Genomic DNA, 16,372 nt, shown 5'->3' with positions numbered 1-16,372 from the left:
GACAGTCTGCAACCTGGACAAAGCTTTTTTGAAGAAACATTGCATCTATTGGGATTGGAGAAAAAAGGGAAGAGGCTGACAACACTTCCCTGTTAAGAGAAATGATTGTTCATAACTTCAAGGAGAATGTTACATATTTTTGTTGACTAAATGTGAAGCCATTGATTTATAAAAACCCCAGATCTTCACTAGTATATGTTACGAAGAAAACAAAAGGATGTTAGAACCTGTCCGCACATTATCAATAGGAATCCCTCTGAGGAGTTTATCTGAAAACAGATCCTTCACCTCTGCTTTTCACTGAACTTTCCTTATCCTGTTTCTAAAAACTGTTCCTTTAATTCTCCTTTCTGTTGCCACATGTTCTTTTCATCTGTTCCTCAGTTCTTGGAGTGAATCTGCTGCCAAATTCTAAAGTTAAATCCTCATGCTCCAACCACTAAGGAAAAATATCAACTTAATTACAGGATGCCTCTATGCAATTTTGAAAGTTGCAAGTAAAATCCACCCTCCAGGAAAGATACCACACGTGTGGAAACTGTAACTGGATTTACAAATCAATCGTTGGCAGAAGTAACTACCTTTGGGAAGTTTGCTGGAGAATAATGGTAGCATTAGGTTTAATTTTTTATGGCTCATTCTTGTGCATGTTCTGCATGTAGAGAATAAGCACACATTCATACCTTGTTCTTTGCTATATATCATCAAAAGGCAAAACTTGCTGGACAAACCGCAGATAGCTTTAGTTGGTAAAGCCTGGAGAGAGCCAAACCTTTCTCCGTGTGGCTGGCTAAAGCAGACAACAGGATCTGGAGCACTTGGGGAACCAACGTATTCTCCCCACTTCAAGCCTTTTATCCATGGTAATGGACTCTAAACCAAACATAAATAAGGTTCAAGTTAAAAGGCCGTAAAAAGTTTTCAGGAAAATCTTATTTTATGAGTAAGAGAATCATTTATATCACATTCCTGTGAGCAAACACATGGTAAGGACTGCTGAAGTATTCTAAAAATAACAGACAAGTATGAGGCACTGTAGTATCAGCTAAACTATTCACTTTAAGGGAGTTTTTCCACTTCTTTAAGGGCTGAGATAGCAAGCTTGTAGTTCAGGTAGTTTAGTAAAGAGTACAGATTTCTTTAAATGCAAGGATTCAGTTTCTCACTGGACTTACTGGAAAACAAGCGTCTGAAGTGAAGAAAGCCGAGTTGTCCCACAGACAATGAAAAATTTGAGGATGGAAAAAAGCACAGTATGTGTTTACTTACTGTAGGTTTGCACACAGATTCCAGAATTCATCACTGACTATAAAATATTAAATGCTTTCCAACACCTCTTTGCTGTAACAGATAAATTCTGATCTCTCTTTGTTTGACAATATAACACCAAAGCATGAAAATAACTTTTGCTATAAATTTACTAATTTGGTGTATTTTCTTTACAGTACAATATAGATAGAAAGTTGCAGTTTTAGGAAGGAAATTGTGAATGTAAGGGTAGAATAATTACAGCATATGAATGTTAATTAAACCATCTGGCAATTCAAAATGACATACTGGATGTATTATTTCTTTAGTGTGCTCTCTGGTTTCTCTGAAAGCAAACTGCACGAGTAATCCCATGGCAGCGGGAAGTTCTCCTTCCATGATAAGCCTGGATCCAGGTCTGCTAACATGTGCTGCATGGAACAGCTGGCGAGGTGTTTGCCCATATGTTTTTATCATTGTTTCAAGGGCTCTTCTCTGAACAGGATCCTCAACAGCAGAAACATCCATTCCAAAATAGGTCTAGAAAAAAAAAAGAAAAAGGAAAAAGAGGATGGGGCAAAAACAAGCTTGTTGAGTTTTGTCTTTGGGAAAGATTTCTCAAGACATGCACGTGAGTTTAGAGGCAGACTCTTCCATTGTTTGGTTAAGACTTGGACCAGAAGCCAACCCACAACGGCTGCGCTGACTAAAGAGCTACTGAGAACAGTAACCTTGTTGTCATCACTTCTTTATTGGAGATAACTACCACTTTAGGATTTATCATGTGAATTGCCCCTACATGTACTCCGTGACTAATTTCTGTCACAGAGGTTTTCTTAGTAGCCCTTCACTCTGTGCATAAGCAGAAGGGTTGCTGATAAAGAAGGAATTGAAAATGTTTGTTTTCATACCTCTTATTAACACATTAAAGCTCTATTTTGGGGTGGGGAGGGTGAAAGAGCCTTCATATTTCAGGAGAGTGGAAATTCTCTTGCTACTTGTCTTTTTCATGCCTCTCTATGTACCATATACTTTTCCTCAGCTCAAAAAGGCCTTGCCTTTTCACTTCAAAAAACAATGAACACACCCACACAAACTTAGGATTTGAAATTTGAGGTAATAATGAAATCAATACTTAAGCACAAAAAAGGAAGAGGAAGGAAAGCATTTGGATGGCTACTTGAAAAGGAAAAGCCACTGCTGCCAAACACTACTGTTTTATTAGCTCTTCCAGCTATAGAACGAATACAACACACACAAACACATTTGAATGCATTTGAAAACAGGACTGGCTGGCTGAGCAAACTCTGTGATAGTAAGGACTGAAGCTAAAGAATATCATCCAACATATCCGTGTTACAATTAAGTAGTGAAGCTCTGAAATGCTTTACATTAAATAAAGACTTATTTGAAATCAAGTTTACTGGGGACAAAACATAAAACATATATGAAGGGAAAGTTCAGGACAAACTGAATTATTTTAAGCATATCAAAAGCGGCAGCACAATCTATCTAAATGAAAGGCTTCTTTTCAGTGAGATGGGAGCAGGTATACACCAACACAATACCTGTACACCCCTGCAAAGAACTATCCAGAAAGTCTCAGCCCCTGATCATCCTCCAGGCCTATCTCAAGGCAAGACAGACAAACACAAATTCACTAAGTCTCACAACAGTCCCTGGGATCTTACGAGTTTTTCACTGAAACAGTTAAAGCCTTTTCTTATTCTTCAGCACCTCACAAGCAAGGGTTCTTGCTTCATGCCGGATGTTTTCCAAGCAAGTCAGACCAAAAACTTTCCCCCGTTATGCCACCAAGTACAACGAACACACACACTGCTTAAATACTTACTGCAGGATGAAAGACATTAATAGCCTGAACAGAGGCCTTGCCTTTTTGCTTGTAACCAAATACCAAGTCAATCCAGTGACAGATCGTCTGGGAAACATGGTCAGACTCCAACGCCTGACGATGAATCAAGATGAATAGACGAGGATCGTTACGAGCCCAGGGTGGAAGATTGACATGGTTAACTCTGTCACCATTTTGACGTACTCCAAAATCAAAACCTAGAAACAGGGGTGTAGGATTCCAACGTTTTAGCTGACAGTAACTTCAAAAAGGTCTTCCTAGGGTTCTGTGAAGACTAACCATTAAGCACAGCGATTGCTGATCAACAAAGCAGCACCATTAACAAGTCCCCCCAAACACACTCAAGCTGTACATACTCATTCAAAAGGAAAAACCAGACAACAGGAAACTCCTTTGCACCTCTGACATAATTACGAGAAAACTTCCCTTAAGTCCTACATAACAGTTTTTAGCATACCCCACAAAATCGTGCCAGATTTCTTCCTTACATCTACAACTTAACATATTCAATCAAGCGATACCAGTGTTTGCAGTTTCAACCCATAGGCTCTACTGTACAGCTGTTGTGGGTATATAGTTCAGTTATCCTTTTAGCATACCTTCTCTGTTAACCAGAAAGTCAGGAAGGTAGAAAAATTCTGGGATAAGCTCCTTTACATCAGTCATTGATTCATATGAAGAGAGTCGCCAGGTTGTATTGGTAGAGTGAAAAGTTCTGTCTGGGATGTCAAAACTTTGATCTGTAAAGAAATCCAAACCAAATTTGTTACATAGATGATGGATAGATAACTGTTGCACATCTGCAACGCCAAGTGACTGCTCTCTAGTTAGCTGAGAGCATTTAGAATTCTTCCATCTCAACTACAGAGACTGCAAGTCAAATGAAGGTCAGCTTTTTATAGTACATGCACCAAGGTATAAGTAAAAGATGTACAGCTTTATGGTCTAGCTTGATAATTTCAGAACAGCTCTACTGTGATAGCATACCAGATTTCTTTTTAGTGAATTCAGCTATTTGGAATTGATAAACTATGTTAAAACAGAGTAACAAATCGCATTCCTGGGTCACTGGGACAAGGCCCTGATGTGAGAGGCAAGTGCAAGCAAAAATAACCTTACCCTGATAGGCTAAAAACATTTTAGTAAAAGGTGGCAGCCTGACTAGGAAATGAAGCACAGTTCCACTGTTGGAGTAATGAGATCCATAGTGATATGGTTGTACAGGGGGCATTGGATCATCCTCTCGTGCTCCTTTACGGTACTCTTCTTCCAAATACTAGAAAAGCAGTAGGAAAAAAATAAATCATAAGCCTCCTACTTAGACTGCATTCCAATAACAAAAATAAGAGCTTGCCTAAGTTGTTTAGGAATAAAACTTAAAACTTTTAGAGGAACATACATTTAAAATCAATTTGGAATCAAGCACACTTTAAGTGACTAAAGACGTGATCATATTTACAAGCCAGTGAGGTACCAGAGTCTTAAGCCACTTTTGCCTGTTTTCCATATATTATTTTCCCTTTTTTTCCCCTTCCCTCTTGTTTTCTAAACAGAGCAGAGTCGTTATACAGGCTTTTCAATATTAAAAGGAAAAAACAGTACTTGCAAATACTACACTAGACCATGATGATATAGACATAGATTTGAAGGTCCAGCTGCAAATGCTTTCATTCCCCAGCATGCTGTTATTTCCTACAGCCTTTAAAACATTCTAAAGAGCAAAACAAAGAGCACTGCAATCATAATAGGACATGTTAAAATAAGAGTACTTGAAAAAAACAGCTTTTCTTTTACCAAACAAAGAATAGCCACAGTTCCACTGAAGTAATTTCAAATAACCAGCAGCAAGTTCCTGATCTTTAAATATGTATGTATGTATGTTCATACTTAAGATACTAATTTAACCTCCGTAGCAGTATCCCATGGAAAGACTAACTTGATTTCTGATTTCAGGTGCAGGAACAGACACACACACATTTCAAGCATGTTTTAAAACATTTCCCAGGAAACGTAGCATATTGGAAATGAGAATTCCATAGACAAAATACTGAATTTGTCGTTCCCCCCCCCCCCCCCATCAATATATGTTAAAGAAAATTGAAGCCTCCATATCATTTTTACACAGGAAAGGCAAGAAGCAAAAGAGTTATCCAAATTACCTTGTAAGTGTCCACATAACGATCTTCTTTTTCTTTAGACTGCACAGCTATTGGTTTGACCAGATTTCTGTAACAGAAGTAGTACTAATATCTTGTCGTTTATATAAAGATGTTGATTCACACCATTTAATAATGCATTTAATATCATGAGAAGGACAAGCGAAACTCAATAGTGCTTTACAATAGAATTCAGAAAATAAAAAGGCCGCTTCTAGTTAGTGCTAAAGGCAAACTCAGAGCCACAGGCTACCCCAGAGCACAGTCACAGGCATGCAAATGCAACGTGCCTCCATCAAATCAAGAGGCATCATATAAAGGCAAAGCCTCTGTGCACACAAACATTAAATCATTTTTACTTATTTAGGTGGGAAATTCACTTGGATGTCTTCACAATGAAGACAATATGATTCTGTAACTGGCCAAATAGTTTACAATATTCTTTCCTTTTCTATTTATTTTTTTTTGCTAATTGGCCTGGAAATTAATCACACAGATTTAAACATAGAGCTCTTACTTAGATCTGTGGACTATCCATACCCTACTAAGACAGTACACAAGTCAAGTCCAATTCAGAGCACCCTTTAAATATACACACTCTTAATACTAGGCATTTTACTTGAAATATCCGAGGTGAGGCAGCCACTTATTGTAAAAAGCCCAAGTTATTATGGATGAGGCTTGTCCGCGAATAGTTCCGTTCACATATGCTTGCATTTTAGTACAATGAAGTTGAAAAGCTATACTGGATAATGACTTCAAATATTTGAAAATAACCGGTTCCAAACATTTCATATTACCTATATACTGATGGATCATTTAGGTCCAGCGTTTCATTGGTGTAGTCAGAAAGTATAAAAGGAAATACTGGATATTGCATGAGATCATTGAAGGAACGGCCCGCATGTTTGTTTAAATGAGTCAGGTATTCAAAGTTAGTAATCTGTCCTGTGCACCACAGGTGGGTCAAAGCAGTAATGTTTCCATATTCCAAAAGGTTAGGCAAATTGTTAGTTAAGATGTTGTGGTACACATCATCGCGGACCTAGAAAAAAATACCATAGATTTAATCATATAATTTAAAAAGCTTCAAACTAAGACTTAGTAAATTTATCTCATTTTAAAAATGTCCACATTATCTGCTGTAATGGAATAAATAGCGTTTACTATTAAGATTCTTTCATGTCTTAAGACAGAGATGTGTTTTACAACATGATTATGTTTGTCTAGAAGTCTAGCCGAGCAAAGGTTTTTCAAAGGTATTATTAGGCACAATTTAATTAGTCCATGCAACAGGTCTCCTTAAAAGAACGTGCACATTATGAGGACACAGCAAAATGCTTTGATGTATATTTACATAGCAGTGCCACATTACCTTTGTATTATCAAAAGCCAAGAGTAAAGTTCTGCCATTTGTTAGAAATATTTCCACAGCGTTGTCTCTTAACTGCCACCAACGCTTATGAACTTCCTTAATTTCCTCATAGGTCCAAGAAAATGATGCTGGTTCAGTTTCTCCATGAAAACTCTGCAGAATTTACAATTGAAAAAGTTATTTTAGATAGATTGTCCAAACAAGAAACCTTCCAATGCAGCCACTTTATAACCATACAGCATACTGTAAGGCAAACTAATTTTGGTGTTATACTTTAAGACATGGGTGTGATTTTCTTCGTGTTTCCCACCCTCCACCCTGCTCAAGGCAGTGGGCAGAACATCATGCACACCCCTCAGCTGCTCCAGTTCCCTATCCAACACCAGCACACAATGCCACATTCTCACTGGCTCTTACACTAAAATACTGGACAGCCAACCAGAGCAAGCAAAGCCTCGCCATGAATCCCAGTTCTGACACTTCTATGAAGGACAAAGCAGCAAAACAGCTGGTAACATCTTAAACCACAGGAGCTGCATGGTTAATGGATGCAAGGAAGAGCTCCCTGAAAACAGTTTACAGCTTTCAACAGTATAACCCATATCTTTATTTTTTTAAGAGGTCTGCTGGATGTATAAACTTAAATAATACATCAGAGCCTTTGTAAGTCAGAAGGATTAGACCAGTCCTGGTTTTGGCCATGGCACAGTCCTCTCTTGTCTAGGATAAGGGAGGAGCTAGAACATCCTTTATAATGGAAAATACCAGAATCAGATGCTGTAGAGTGCAGCACAATTCATACACTTGTGAGTTTCTGTTCTGCTTGTGCTCCAGCTCCCAGTAAGGCCAATTATCTCAGGTGCAGACCAAAGCAAGTTCTGTGCACTCGTGCTGATGAACTCAGAGCAACAGACAGCAAGGTGCAGAAGCCTCTCCACGTCACCCCCTCCTCATTCTGTCCCAGCCCCAGGCCCACATCTTCCCTGTTTTCTGCTCTCATCACTGATTCCACCGCAGCCAGGGGCAACAGAAGCAACACTGAACCCAAACTAATCGGTTTGGCTGGCCTTGTCCAAGGACATTAACTAGTACTCCAGAAATCTCAGTGGCAGTACACAAAAAGTACTCATGGTCATAGCTTGGAAAATTAAAGCTGGACAATATGCTCTAATACTTACTGAACTTTCAATTGTGTCTGAAGCGTTGTCTTCAACAAAATACATGCCACATTTTCCTGCAGGAAAAAAAGTTGCAAAAGGGTACACAATATGACTATTTGTTGAATATCTTAGTGTTACAAAAAGCGTCCAGGAGTTAAGATTACTGGGCAACATCGACAGAAATAGAATTTATCATTCACATTTTTAGCACGTGCTTTGCAACTAAGACTTTACTACAGTGGAAATAGCACTCATGCAAACAGTAGGGAAGAAAGGCAGAACTGATCTATAATTAATCTTAATCCACAAGTCCAGCAACGGATGAATTACTTAAAAAAATCAGCCAAGCTTATATATACAGCAGAATCTTATACAAAAAAAGATATTCATGAGGACTGAAGATTCTACTTACCCAGCAACAGTTCACCAGCAGTCTCTCTAGAAGGTGCTACGCTTATACATCTTCGATTAACTCTGAAATATTTCAGAACATATTACTGTTTATGGATTTGTGTACCTTTTGGCACATACTTAAAACTAACAGCCTCAAAAGCTACAGTTTAAGAACGACTTTTCAACACTATGACTTTAAGAGTTCAAATCCCAAGGAGTGAAAGAAAATAGAACCTCAACTTTCTAGACTTGCACATTAGTGTATTTGTATTTATTTCTTTGCGTGTTCACTGCTGTTATTTTAGGCAGTGTTAGTGCCTGTAGCAGGTGGTAAATTGACACAACTGAAAAGTTGAGTAACACAATGGTAGAAGTAGAGGATGAAAACACTATTTGCTTTTAACACTGATGGAAAGACCTACCAGATCTAGTAGCACTGCTTGTCTTAGATATCATAAATGACAATTAAGTAAAGAAATCTCATGAGGTTATGCCACAGAATTCCCATTCCCATGTCACACCAGATGGTATTTTCTTTTACTGATTTTTGAAGTCATGGAGATAGACTGTTTTAAGACTCAGAAAATGTACGTATTGGTAGTGCTGACCTTTTGCTTAAGTGTATAGCAAAAACCCTACTACTTTTGACGTTGGTCTCTTATCTCCCTTGATTGTTTTATAATGTTTACTTTGAAAAAAAAGTGAGAACTGTTTCATTGGAATGGCAGAAGGTGGGAAGAGGTGGTGTTACCCAAATCTTACCTTATGTGTTCACTTGCTGCTTTGTCCTTTACAGTAGAAGAGTGAGAAGAATGTGTTTTGTCTTCAAATAAGTAAGATAATGGAGTTTTTATCACACCTATACAAAAAAGCAAACAGTAAGGCCCACAAAACTAAACAGTAAGTCATTAAAATTCAGATTTATTCCTGAACATTACAATTACCTTCTTGTTTCTGCCTGTCTGGGAGAAGGTACTTGTTTGGAATAGTTAGATAGCACCTCTGCAAGCGGCGCCTCTCCCTGTTTGGGCCTTCTGTTGGATCCAGTTGCCAAGAAGCTGGGTAATAGACTGGGTCATACCAGAGTGCTCTGCAAAAAACAGATTATGTTAGAGTTTTGCAAATGCAGCATATATGCTCGTTCATTCGTTTTTTCTTTAAATAGTGGAAAGGCAGAAGTTTCATAGTAGTACACTGGGCAAATATGTCTGAAAAAATATCAAAAGACCGAATCCTGTAGTTGACTTTCATGAGCTACCCTACTGACTGACTACTTATGAGCTACCACCGTAAGATTGCTCTTAAAGTTACTAATTCTGATTAAACCAGCAATACAACGCATCCAATACTTTGTTTGGTTTCTTGTCAAGACTTAACATCTTTTGCTCTAAGCAGATGAGTCAATACAGTATCTGGATGCTAATATGAATAACATAACCCCAAAAATGTTTTATTACTCCATCAATGTAATGCAAGATATGAAAACTTTATGACGTTCTTCACTATACTAGGTACAGCAAAATGTATCTGACAAAAAAATCCTGTCTAAATGGCATAGAAAAACTACTTGGCTACTCACCCTAAAAAATAGGGAAATAAAAGAATTTACAAGTCTTTAACCATCAGATGATCAGCAAAAGTAATTTCAATTTTAATCTCATCTACTTTTCATGTGCCTCAGCAGAATGAGAAGCACATGTTAGGCACTGAGCGTGTCTCTCTCGCCTTCTCACCGAGGTGAGAGAACAACTTACCGATCATGGGTAAGCTGCTGAACAAGCTCCTGCCAATGTCTGCTGGCACTCAGCTCTGCCTTGTACATCCCCCTGATGTGCTGGATTACTTTCTTCCTTTCCATTCCTTGTGACAGAGACACAGCTTGTGTGATGTCTCCAGCTATTTTAGAAATGTCTTTAGATTTTGTATCCAGACGCTGAAAGAGACTGAGGAAAAAAGAGTTATGTTTTAATATGTCAAATAAACACACTGAAAAGGGAAGGCAAGACACCCAAACCCGTTATAAAATACAACCAGTTTGGCAGTAGATATCCAGAGGTCTTGTTACAAGCAGTCGCAGAGCAACTTAGCCTACATAATTTTCACAAGCCTCATGAATACCATCTGCTTCTTAGCCTTCAAAAAAGCTATTACTTGTGGCCAAAGACAAGCCAAGCCAATCAAAAAAATCGATGGCTATATATTAGCATGCTTTACTCATTAATGTACTCATTCCAACAAAAATTTGAAGAAGAGTAATTTACCACTGCTTAAATCTCTTAAGTTATTCAATCTAGTAAAACCTTACTCCTTATCTGGACAGACTTTAAGCTGACCTTTACAGCTACTACAGTTGCTTGTATTGAAGCATGTTGCATGTGCATCTCTGATCTAATTTTTACAGCAGAGCCTGAAATGTAAATTAATGAAAAGAACCTCCTAATCTACCACAAGCTACCGAAATTACACCAAGTAGCAGTCTATGTAGCTCACGGAAGCACTATGCTGAATATAATTATATGCTCTTCATTGAGGATCAGGTTATTTGTAGGGCCACTTGTCTTCATTTCATTGCACAGACCACAGCAACAGGAGAGGTGACTGGACAGACAACAGCTGTAAAACTAAGGGTGAAATGCCAGATGTGCAAGAAATGATTCAGTGTTCTGAAGTTGACGCAGTGCCATTTATTATACAACCTACCAAAATGCAGGTACCTGCAGTCAAGCTGTTTTTATAACAGTAAAGTAAAAAACTGAAAGCTAGTAAGGCTGTTAATTTGAAAAAACATTTATAATAATCATACAGGCAACTCCGCAATAGGGTGTTGATGAACATTCTTACAGAGTTCTTGCAGCCCCTTTAAGGCGGCACTTACTTTTGCCGGTTGTTAGCCATTGTCTTCTCCCAAGCAGCTTTGTTTACACCTTCTTCCATCTCATATTTCTTCTGATCCTAAATGGAAGTTTTATACATTATCTTTTTTTTAATGGACAAAGTAAGGAAGCAGAGGCTAAAGAACATGCCAATTTAGAAAAGGAAGACTGATAAAACTGTTCAGCTTATGTCTTCACAGTATTTTAAACCATCAAGATTTCGTTTCAGTTACAGCAGTTTTATTGATACAGTGTTAGATCTTTTTTGCAAGGAAACAAAAATTGTTTTTTCCTGCCAGTGAAAGATACTGCTAGCTTAATCCAGGCAAAGGTGAAAGTCTGTAATAAGTAATATGCTTCACAAGAAGCATCAAGATGTGAGCTCGCTGTGAAGCACTGAGTATGGGACAAATACTCAAAGCCCAAAGAGTTCCAAAAAGCATAAGCCACACACCAAGCAAGAAAAACGACTATCTGCAGTAAAAGTCTGACCCCATATAACAGCCAATTGTCTCCAATATATTCAGTTTTTGAAGTAAAATTTTTATTCACAAACCTCTTGCAAAGCTTTTATTAGATCTGGTTTTGGTCGTGGGCTCAGGGGAATGCATTTGTAACCACAACTTTTCAACGTATTCACAAAGTCTCCTGCTGTTCTTCGTTCTTCTTTGGTCATTTCATCGCTGTGATTGTGCATTAACTCATATAAATAAAGCACCAATTTAGGTCCATGCTAGACGATGAAAAGAAGGGAAGAAGGGATAAGAGATGTATGGTCACTTATTTCCACAATACAACACTGAGCAGTTTCCCACCCACCCCTCTAGCTTTATTCCCTTTTCTAGTCAGCCTGGACATATTTCTTCTACTAATTTTCCTGTGATTTGAAGAAAATAGCTGCTTTACTGTTTGAAGACAAACTCTAAGAAAACTAGAGAGAGCATGCTGAATTTAATCCTCCACATGGTAAAACTTTGCCCAGCATCTTATGACTTTTCAAATAGCTTAGAGGAAAGCAAAGTTTCTTTCCCAAGTACTCAGCTCCTATAGCCTTGTTTATACTTCAGGAACTACATGCTAGAGACTCCTGATTTTGCCTGCCAAGAATGCCACACCTTGTTTGAGTAATCAAATTAGAGCTGACAGATAATGAAGTTAAGCAGACACAGGCCATAAATGCACTCAACATGATACTCCCTCAAAGAAACAACTGCTAGTCTATCAGCTCTTTTCTTACTGGTCAAAGTGTTTATTTAATTGAATAATGTATATGTGATCAGAAACACGTTAAATGTCATAGGTTCACCCAAGAACTGCTTTCTCTCAACTTGTACTAACAGTACAATCAAAAAAGCTTTTTCCTGATAAACCCAGAAAAGCAGGGAGAAACTATTCAGCTATGTACGAACACAGAATATACAATCCCACTTTAAGAATTAAAGGTTAAATAAGAAAAGACAGAGTATCAGCTTTAATTGAAGACTGCCTGCCTCTTAAAAATCTAGTGGCAATCAGCTCTTACGAGTTTCAGGAAGCCTGCAGTTGGACTTCCAAGGTAAGGGTAATTCCTTCATTGAGGTACTGTTTCAGGGTACCTTCTAGCAGCCTCAATAAAATTCTTTGTGTTAAAACTAGTACCACCTTTGGCTTCTGCGCTGCAGATGTGATGTTTGATGTGCTACAGAGTCAACATACCCAGACATAATCCTATCTTGCCTCTTACAAAACTATCGATCCTCAGGATAACATAGCAGTTGCAGGGGTATACAGAGGCATTTTGTGTGACATTTTTATTTTAAAAATAAATTAAAAAATTAAGACATTGAAGTGTCATTACACTAAACACTGCTAAACCAGCAGTGAACCAACTTCAGCCACACAGATATAAATAACCAAATTAAAAAAAATTGAATACAGGTTTTACAAACTTCTCGCAAACACACTTGGACTTACTTGCAAAGTTGGGCTAAGACAATCACGCATAATCTCGTGTTGGTTTACTTCGTGTACCATCTCCAAAGCCTGCTTTCTCTCTTGCAGGGGCCTTGCCGGAGACAAGTTGTGCACAAGAAGCCTCCCAAGTTGTGTACGGAACACATCCTTACATGACAAAAGGATTCTCTTCCACTGGTGCTTAGGTGTGCTCATTCTGCCAGTGCCCTAAGTAAGCAACAATTTTTTAATATTAGAGGGTCAGGGCTTCCTGTCACTAAGTTTTTCACATCACAAACCAAACACTGTACGTGTAATCAGAATGTAAGTTAGTAAGGATTTCTCCACTGAGATAAAGTGTTTGATTTCAGTTTACTGATTACTATTACAAGTCAAAAGGCATTCTACTAAAAATGAAAGGGGTTTGTTCACTGTGATAAAATAAACTTCCTTCAAATCTGCCAGTATTAGGAATGCAACTCCAAATTAAACTGGATATTCAGTTAGAGGGACTATACAATCTGAAGAGTGAAAATTGTTATGCAGAGGGTTTAAAAATCAAAGGGTTGGGGTTTTTTATTTAGTTATTTTAATGAATAGTCCTTCTACATTAATTACTAGTTTCTGAATGGATTATATCAGAAGATTGGAAATGAGGCACCGGATTGAGGTACTTGTGCTCACAAAAAGAAACCTGCCATCTTGGAAAAGTATTGCAAGTATGGCGTGATATAAGATAACAGACCAAGCAAACTTGGTTTTCCAGAGCTAGAAAGAAAATCAGGTTGAGCTATTTTTTAAATGAAGATGATGCAAGAGAAACAGAGGCAAGAAGCAGTAAGTTAAGTTTCCCAGTAAAACCATTTCAAATTACCCAAGTGAAACCTGACCACCTTAGAAAGGCTGAAAAGCCAACACCTGTATGCTAGAAGAGAGCACTTGGCCCTTTGGCAACAACTGAAAAAAGAGAAAGTTCCCCTTCCCAACTCCAAAATATATTCTCGACAAAGTGCTCGGAAACTCTCCATCAGCTGTGGATACACCGCAGATTGTTTGCTAAGGCTCCAACAAACTTAAACCTTGAGGTTTAAAAAAACAGATTTGTGGACTGGACTATACAGAAGACTACTTAACCTTCGTGCACTTGTTCAAGAAGCAGAGTTTTGCTAAATATTAAGGTAAAAGTCAGAACAGATGCATTTGTTATTTTACAACTGCAGAGTAACCGAGAAGCTGAACAGAGTTTTTAATGACACAGCTGAGAGACAGTAAGAAAAGCATTTATGGACAGATGTCTTCATGCATTAAAAGTTCCTAGTAAACGAACCTTATGAAATATGTTTTAATGTGGACAACAGCTAATTACTTACAGTTGATACTATGACTCCTTCCACCAACATTTTGAACATTTCTTTAAGAAAAGGATTTGTTCTGCTAGGCAGTTCTTGCTGGCTTTCCTCTTCAGGAACCTCCAGCTGGGATGCTGAAAGTCTGCTTTGACTTGTGTTTTCCGTTATACCCAATACATCAAGGCACTCTTCAGTAGATGCTTAAAATTTAAGAGGCACATATCGATCAGTACCATCTCAAGCAAGAAAATCCTACGATCCTTTAGTTTGCATTAAATCAAATACTGCCTTTACTACTATTTTTACCGTACTTACTCTTTCTCTTGCTTCTGTGGAATTTGAACTAGCCCCCAAAGCTATCGAGTCTTACTAACAAACGTAGCCATTTCAATGACATGCAAACAGATGCATTTCAAGAGAGCAGATGCTCCCTTCAGCAGAGTTAAATCTTCAGGTAGTAATTCAGGCAGTTAACACATGAACAGACTAACAGAATTAAAACAACTTGTTCAGTTCATTCAGTCACAAACCGTATCCAGATTGTCAGTTATGTAATACTGAGACACGAATCACCCAGAAAATAATGTTTTGCAGTTAAATCCATTAAGCTAGCAATGTTCAAATACTTCAACAACCTCAAACACTTCAATACTGCAAAAAGAAGAAGCCATTTTTCATACAGCACTACCTTGGCTCTGTCAAAACAGAAATGAAAAAAAGAAATCCTACCTAAATAAATGAGCCTGTTAACAGCTAGAACAGTCAGCCTCTGTAACCTTTGTACAAACTCCGCCTCAGTGGCTTGGATAGGATTTTCTTGGCTCATTCTCCGCTGCATCATCATGTTGAATTCTTCACTTGCTAGTGAGCGCATTTTCATCAGCAGAGCATCAGACTGAGCAAGTGAAAACTTTCTGGAGCCTTTAAGTAGAGAAATATTAATAGCATCCTACTAAAACGCACAAGAAACTTCTCACTTGGCAACTGCTTTCATTCAAAGTGTTCACATCATTTAAAGAAACAAAACATTTGACATACATCAGTATTGAAGGGAACGTGTCATTTGGGTGTTTGCCTCTTAAAAGCTTTTCTATTTGAAAATAAATGTATAAAATCCCAGTGATACCATGAAATCAGTTAGTCTCAAGGCCAGATTTATCATACAACTTCCATATTTGTGTAAATCAGATTCTAAAATAGTTACTTTTATTCCTGTTTTTACTGTATAATTAGGATAAATGATTAAAATTAATGATACAACAAAATTACTGCATATTGGAAAGTAGCTTTATCAGCACAAGTGAGGAGTCAGTGATATTAACAGTTTATAAACACACTTCATACCATACCCATTACCACCAATTTTGATAGAAGTACTATTTCTAACATACAGGAATATCCCTTACAATTTTCTTGAAATGAACTGGTGGGCCTTGACTGTACTTGCTTCTTTAAGAAGTAACTACTTTTTATTTATCTTTTATCTATTTTTATTTATCTTTTATTTTATTTATCTTCACTGCCTTACCAGATTCACCAATACAGAAACACTTGCACTATAGTTACTAGTGCTGAGAGAAAGGGGCCTCAAAAACTGACCATATGAAGGATGAGCATTCCCATAGGAAACGGGGAATAATAGTGGTGGTTTCTGGGTTAGTTTTTGGTGATTTTATTGAAAAAAATACTCAAATACACATCAGGTTTAAGTTAAAAAAAGCCATAAACTCAACTTTATTTATACAAGAGATACGCAAAAGCAGTTTCCAGGCAGAAGACTCTGAAACCTTTACAGAATGATTCACAAGCTATCAAATACTTGTGAATCTAACTTGCTAAAAGTTAGAACTGCACAAGTGTTTTATGAGCACAACCACAGTGGAATCCAGGAATCTTGCATTCCTAACTATAAATATGTATTTGGAGTGCCTGGTATCTGTTTCAGGATGATCACTAATTACAAAGTTCTGCAACAATGCAATCCCCACACCAGAGCTGTGTTCAAGTTACATG

The 16,372-nt window shown here is 37.8% G+C and overlaps 1 protein-coding gene across 3 annotated transcripts in view; it reads right to left on the bottom strand.

Annotated features, from left to right (window-relative positions):
• The window catches only part of LYST (lysosomal trafficking regulator), a 96,798-nt gene that overhangs the window by 10,752 nt on the left and 69,674 nt on the right, over positions 1-16,372 (bottom strand). For 2 of the 3 annotated variants that reach the window (XM_005239146.4, XM_055809899.1), the window contains exons 29-46: positions 15,089-15,280; positions 14,381-14,559; positions 13,032-13,238; positions 11,635-11,811; positions 11,081-11,157; positions 9,960-10,148; positions 9,150-9,295; positions 8,968-9,064; positions 8,225-8,286; positions 7,831-7,886; positions 6,653-6,805; positions 6,078-6,322; positions 5,281-5,347; positions 4,241-4,397; positions 3,721-3,861; positions 3,101-3,318; positions 1,558-1,788; positions 684-873 (exon numbers count right to left, since the gene is read on the bottom strand). In XM_005239146.4, coding sequence (XP_005239203.2) covers positions 684-873; positions 1,558-1,788; positions 3,101-3,318; positions 3,721-3,861; positions 4,241-4,397; positions 5,281-5,347; positions 6,078-6,322; positions 6,653-6,805; positions 7,831-7,886; positions 8,225-8,286; positions 8,968-9,064; positions 9,150-9,295; positions 9,960-10,148; positions 11,081-11,157; positions 11,635-11,811; positions 13,032-13,238; positions 14,381-14,559; positions 15,089-15,280 — 2,784 coding nt within the window. Of the gene's footprint in view, positions 1-683; positions 874-1,557; positions 1,789-3,100; positions 3,319-3,720; positions 3,862-4,240; positions 4,398-5,280; positions 5,365-6,077; positions 6,323-6,652; positions 6,806-7,830; positions 7,887-8,224; positions 8,287-8,967; positions 9,065-9,149; positions 9,296-9,959; positions 10,149-11,080; positions 11,158-11,634; positions 11,812-13,031; positions 13,239-14,380; positions 14,560-15,088; positions 15,281-16,372 lie in introns of those variants that run through there. The other variant, XM_055809900.1, reaches the window with a different exon arrangement.

This window comes from Falco peregrinus, chromosome 7 (assembly GCF_023634155.1).
Source record: "Falco peregrinus isolate bFalPer1 chromosome 7, bFalPer1.pri, whole genome shotgun sequence".
NCBI lineage: Eukaryota > Metazoa > Chordata > Aves > Falconiformes > Falconidae > Falco > Falco peregrinus.
Note: the sequence above shows the minus strand (reverse complement) of the source record. Positions and strands in the feature narration are given on the sequence as shown.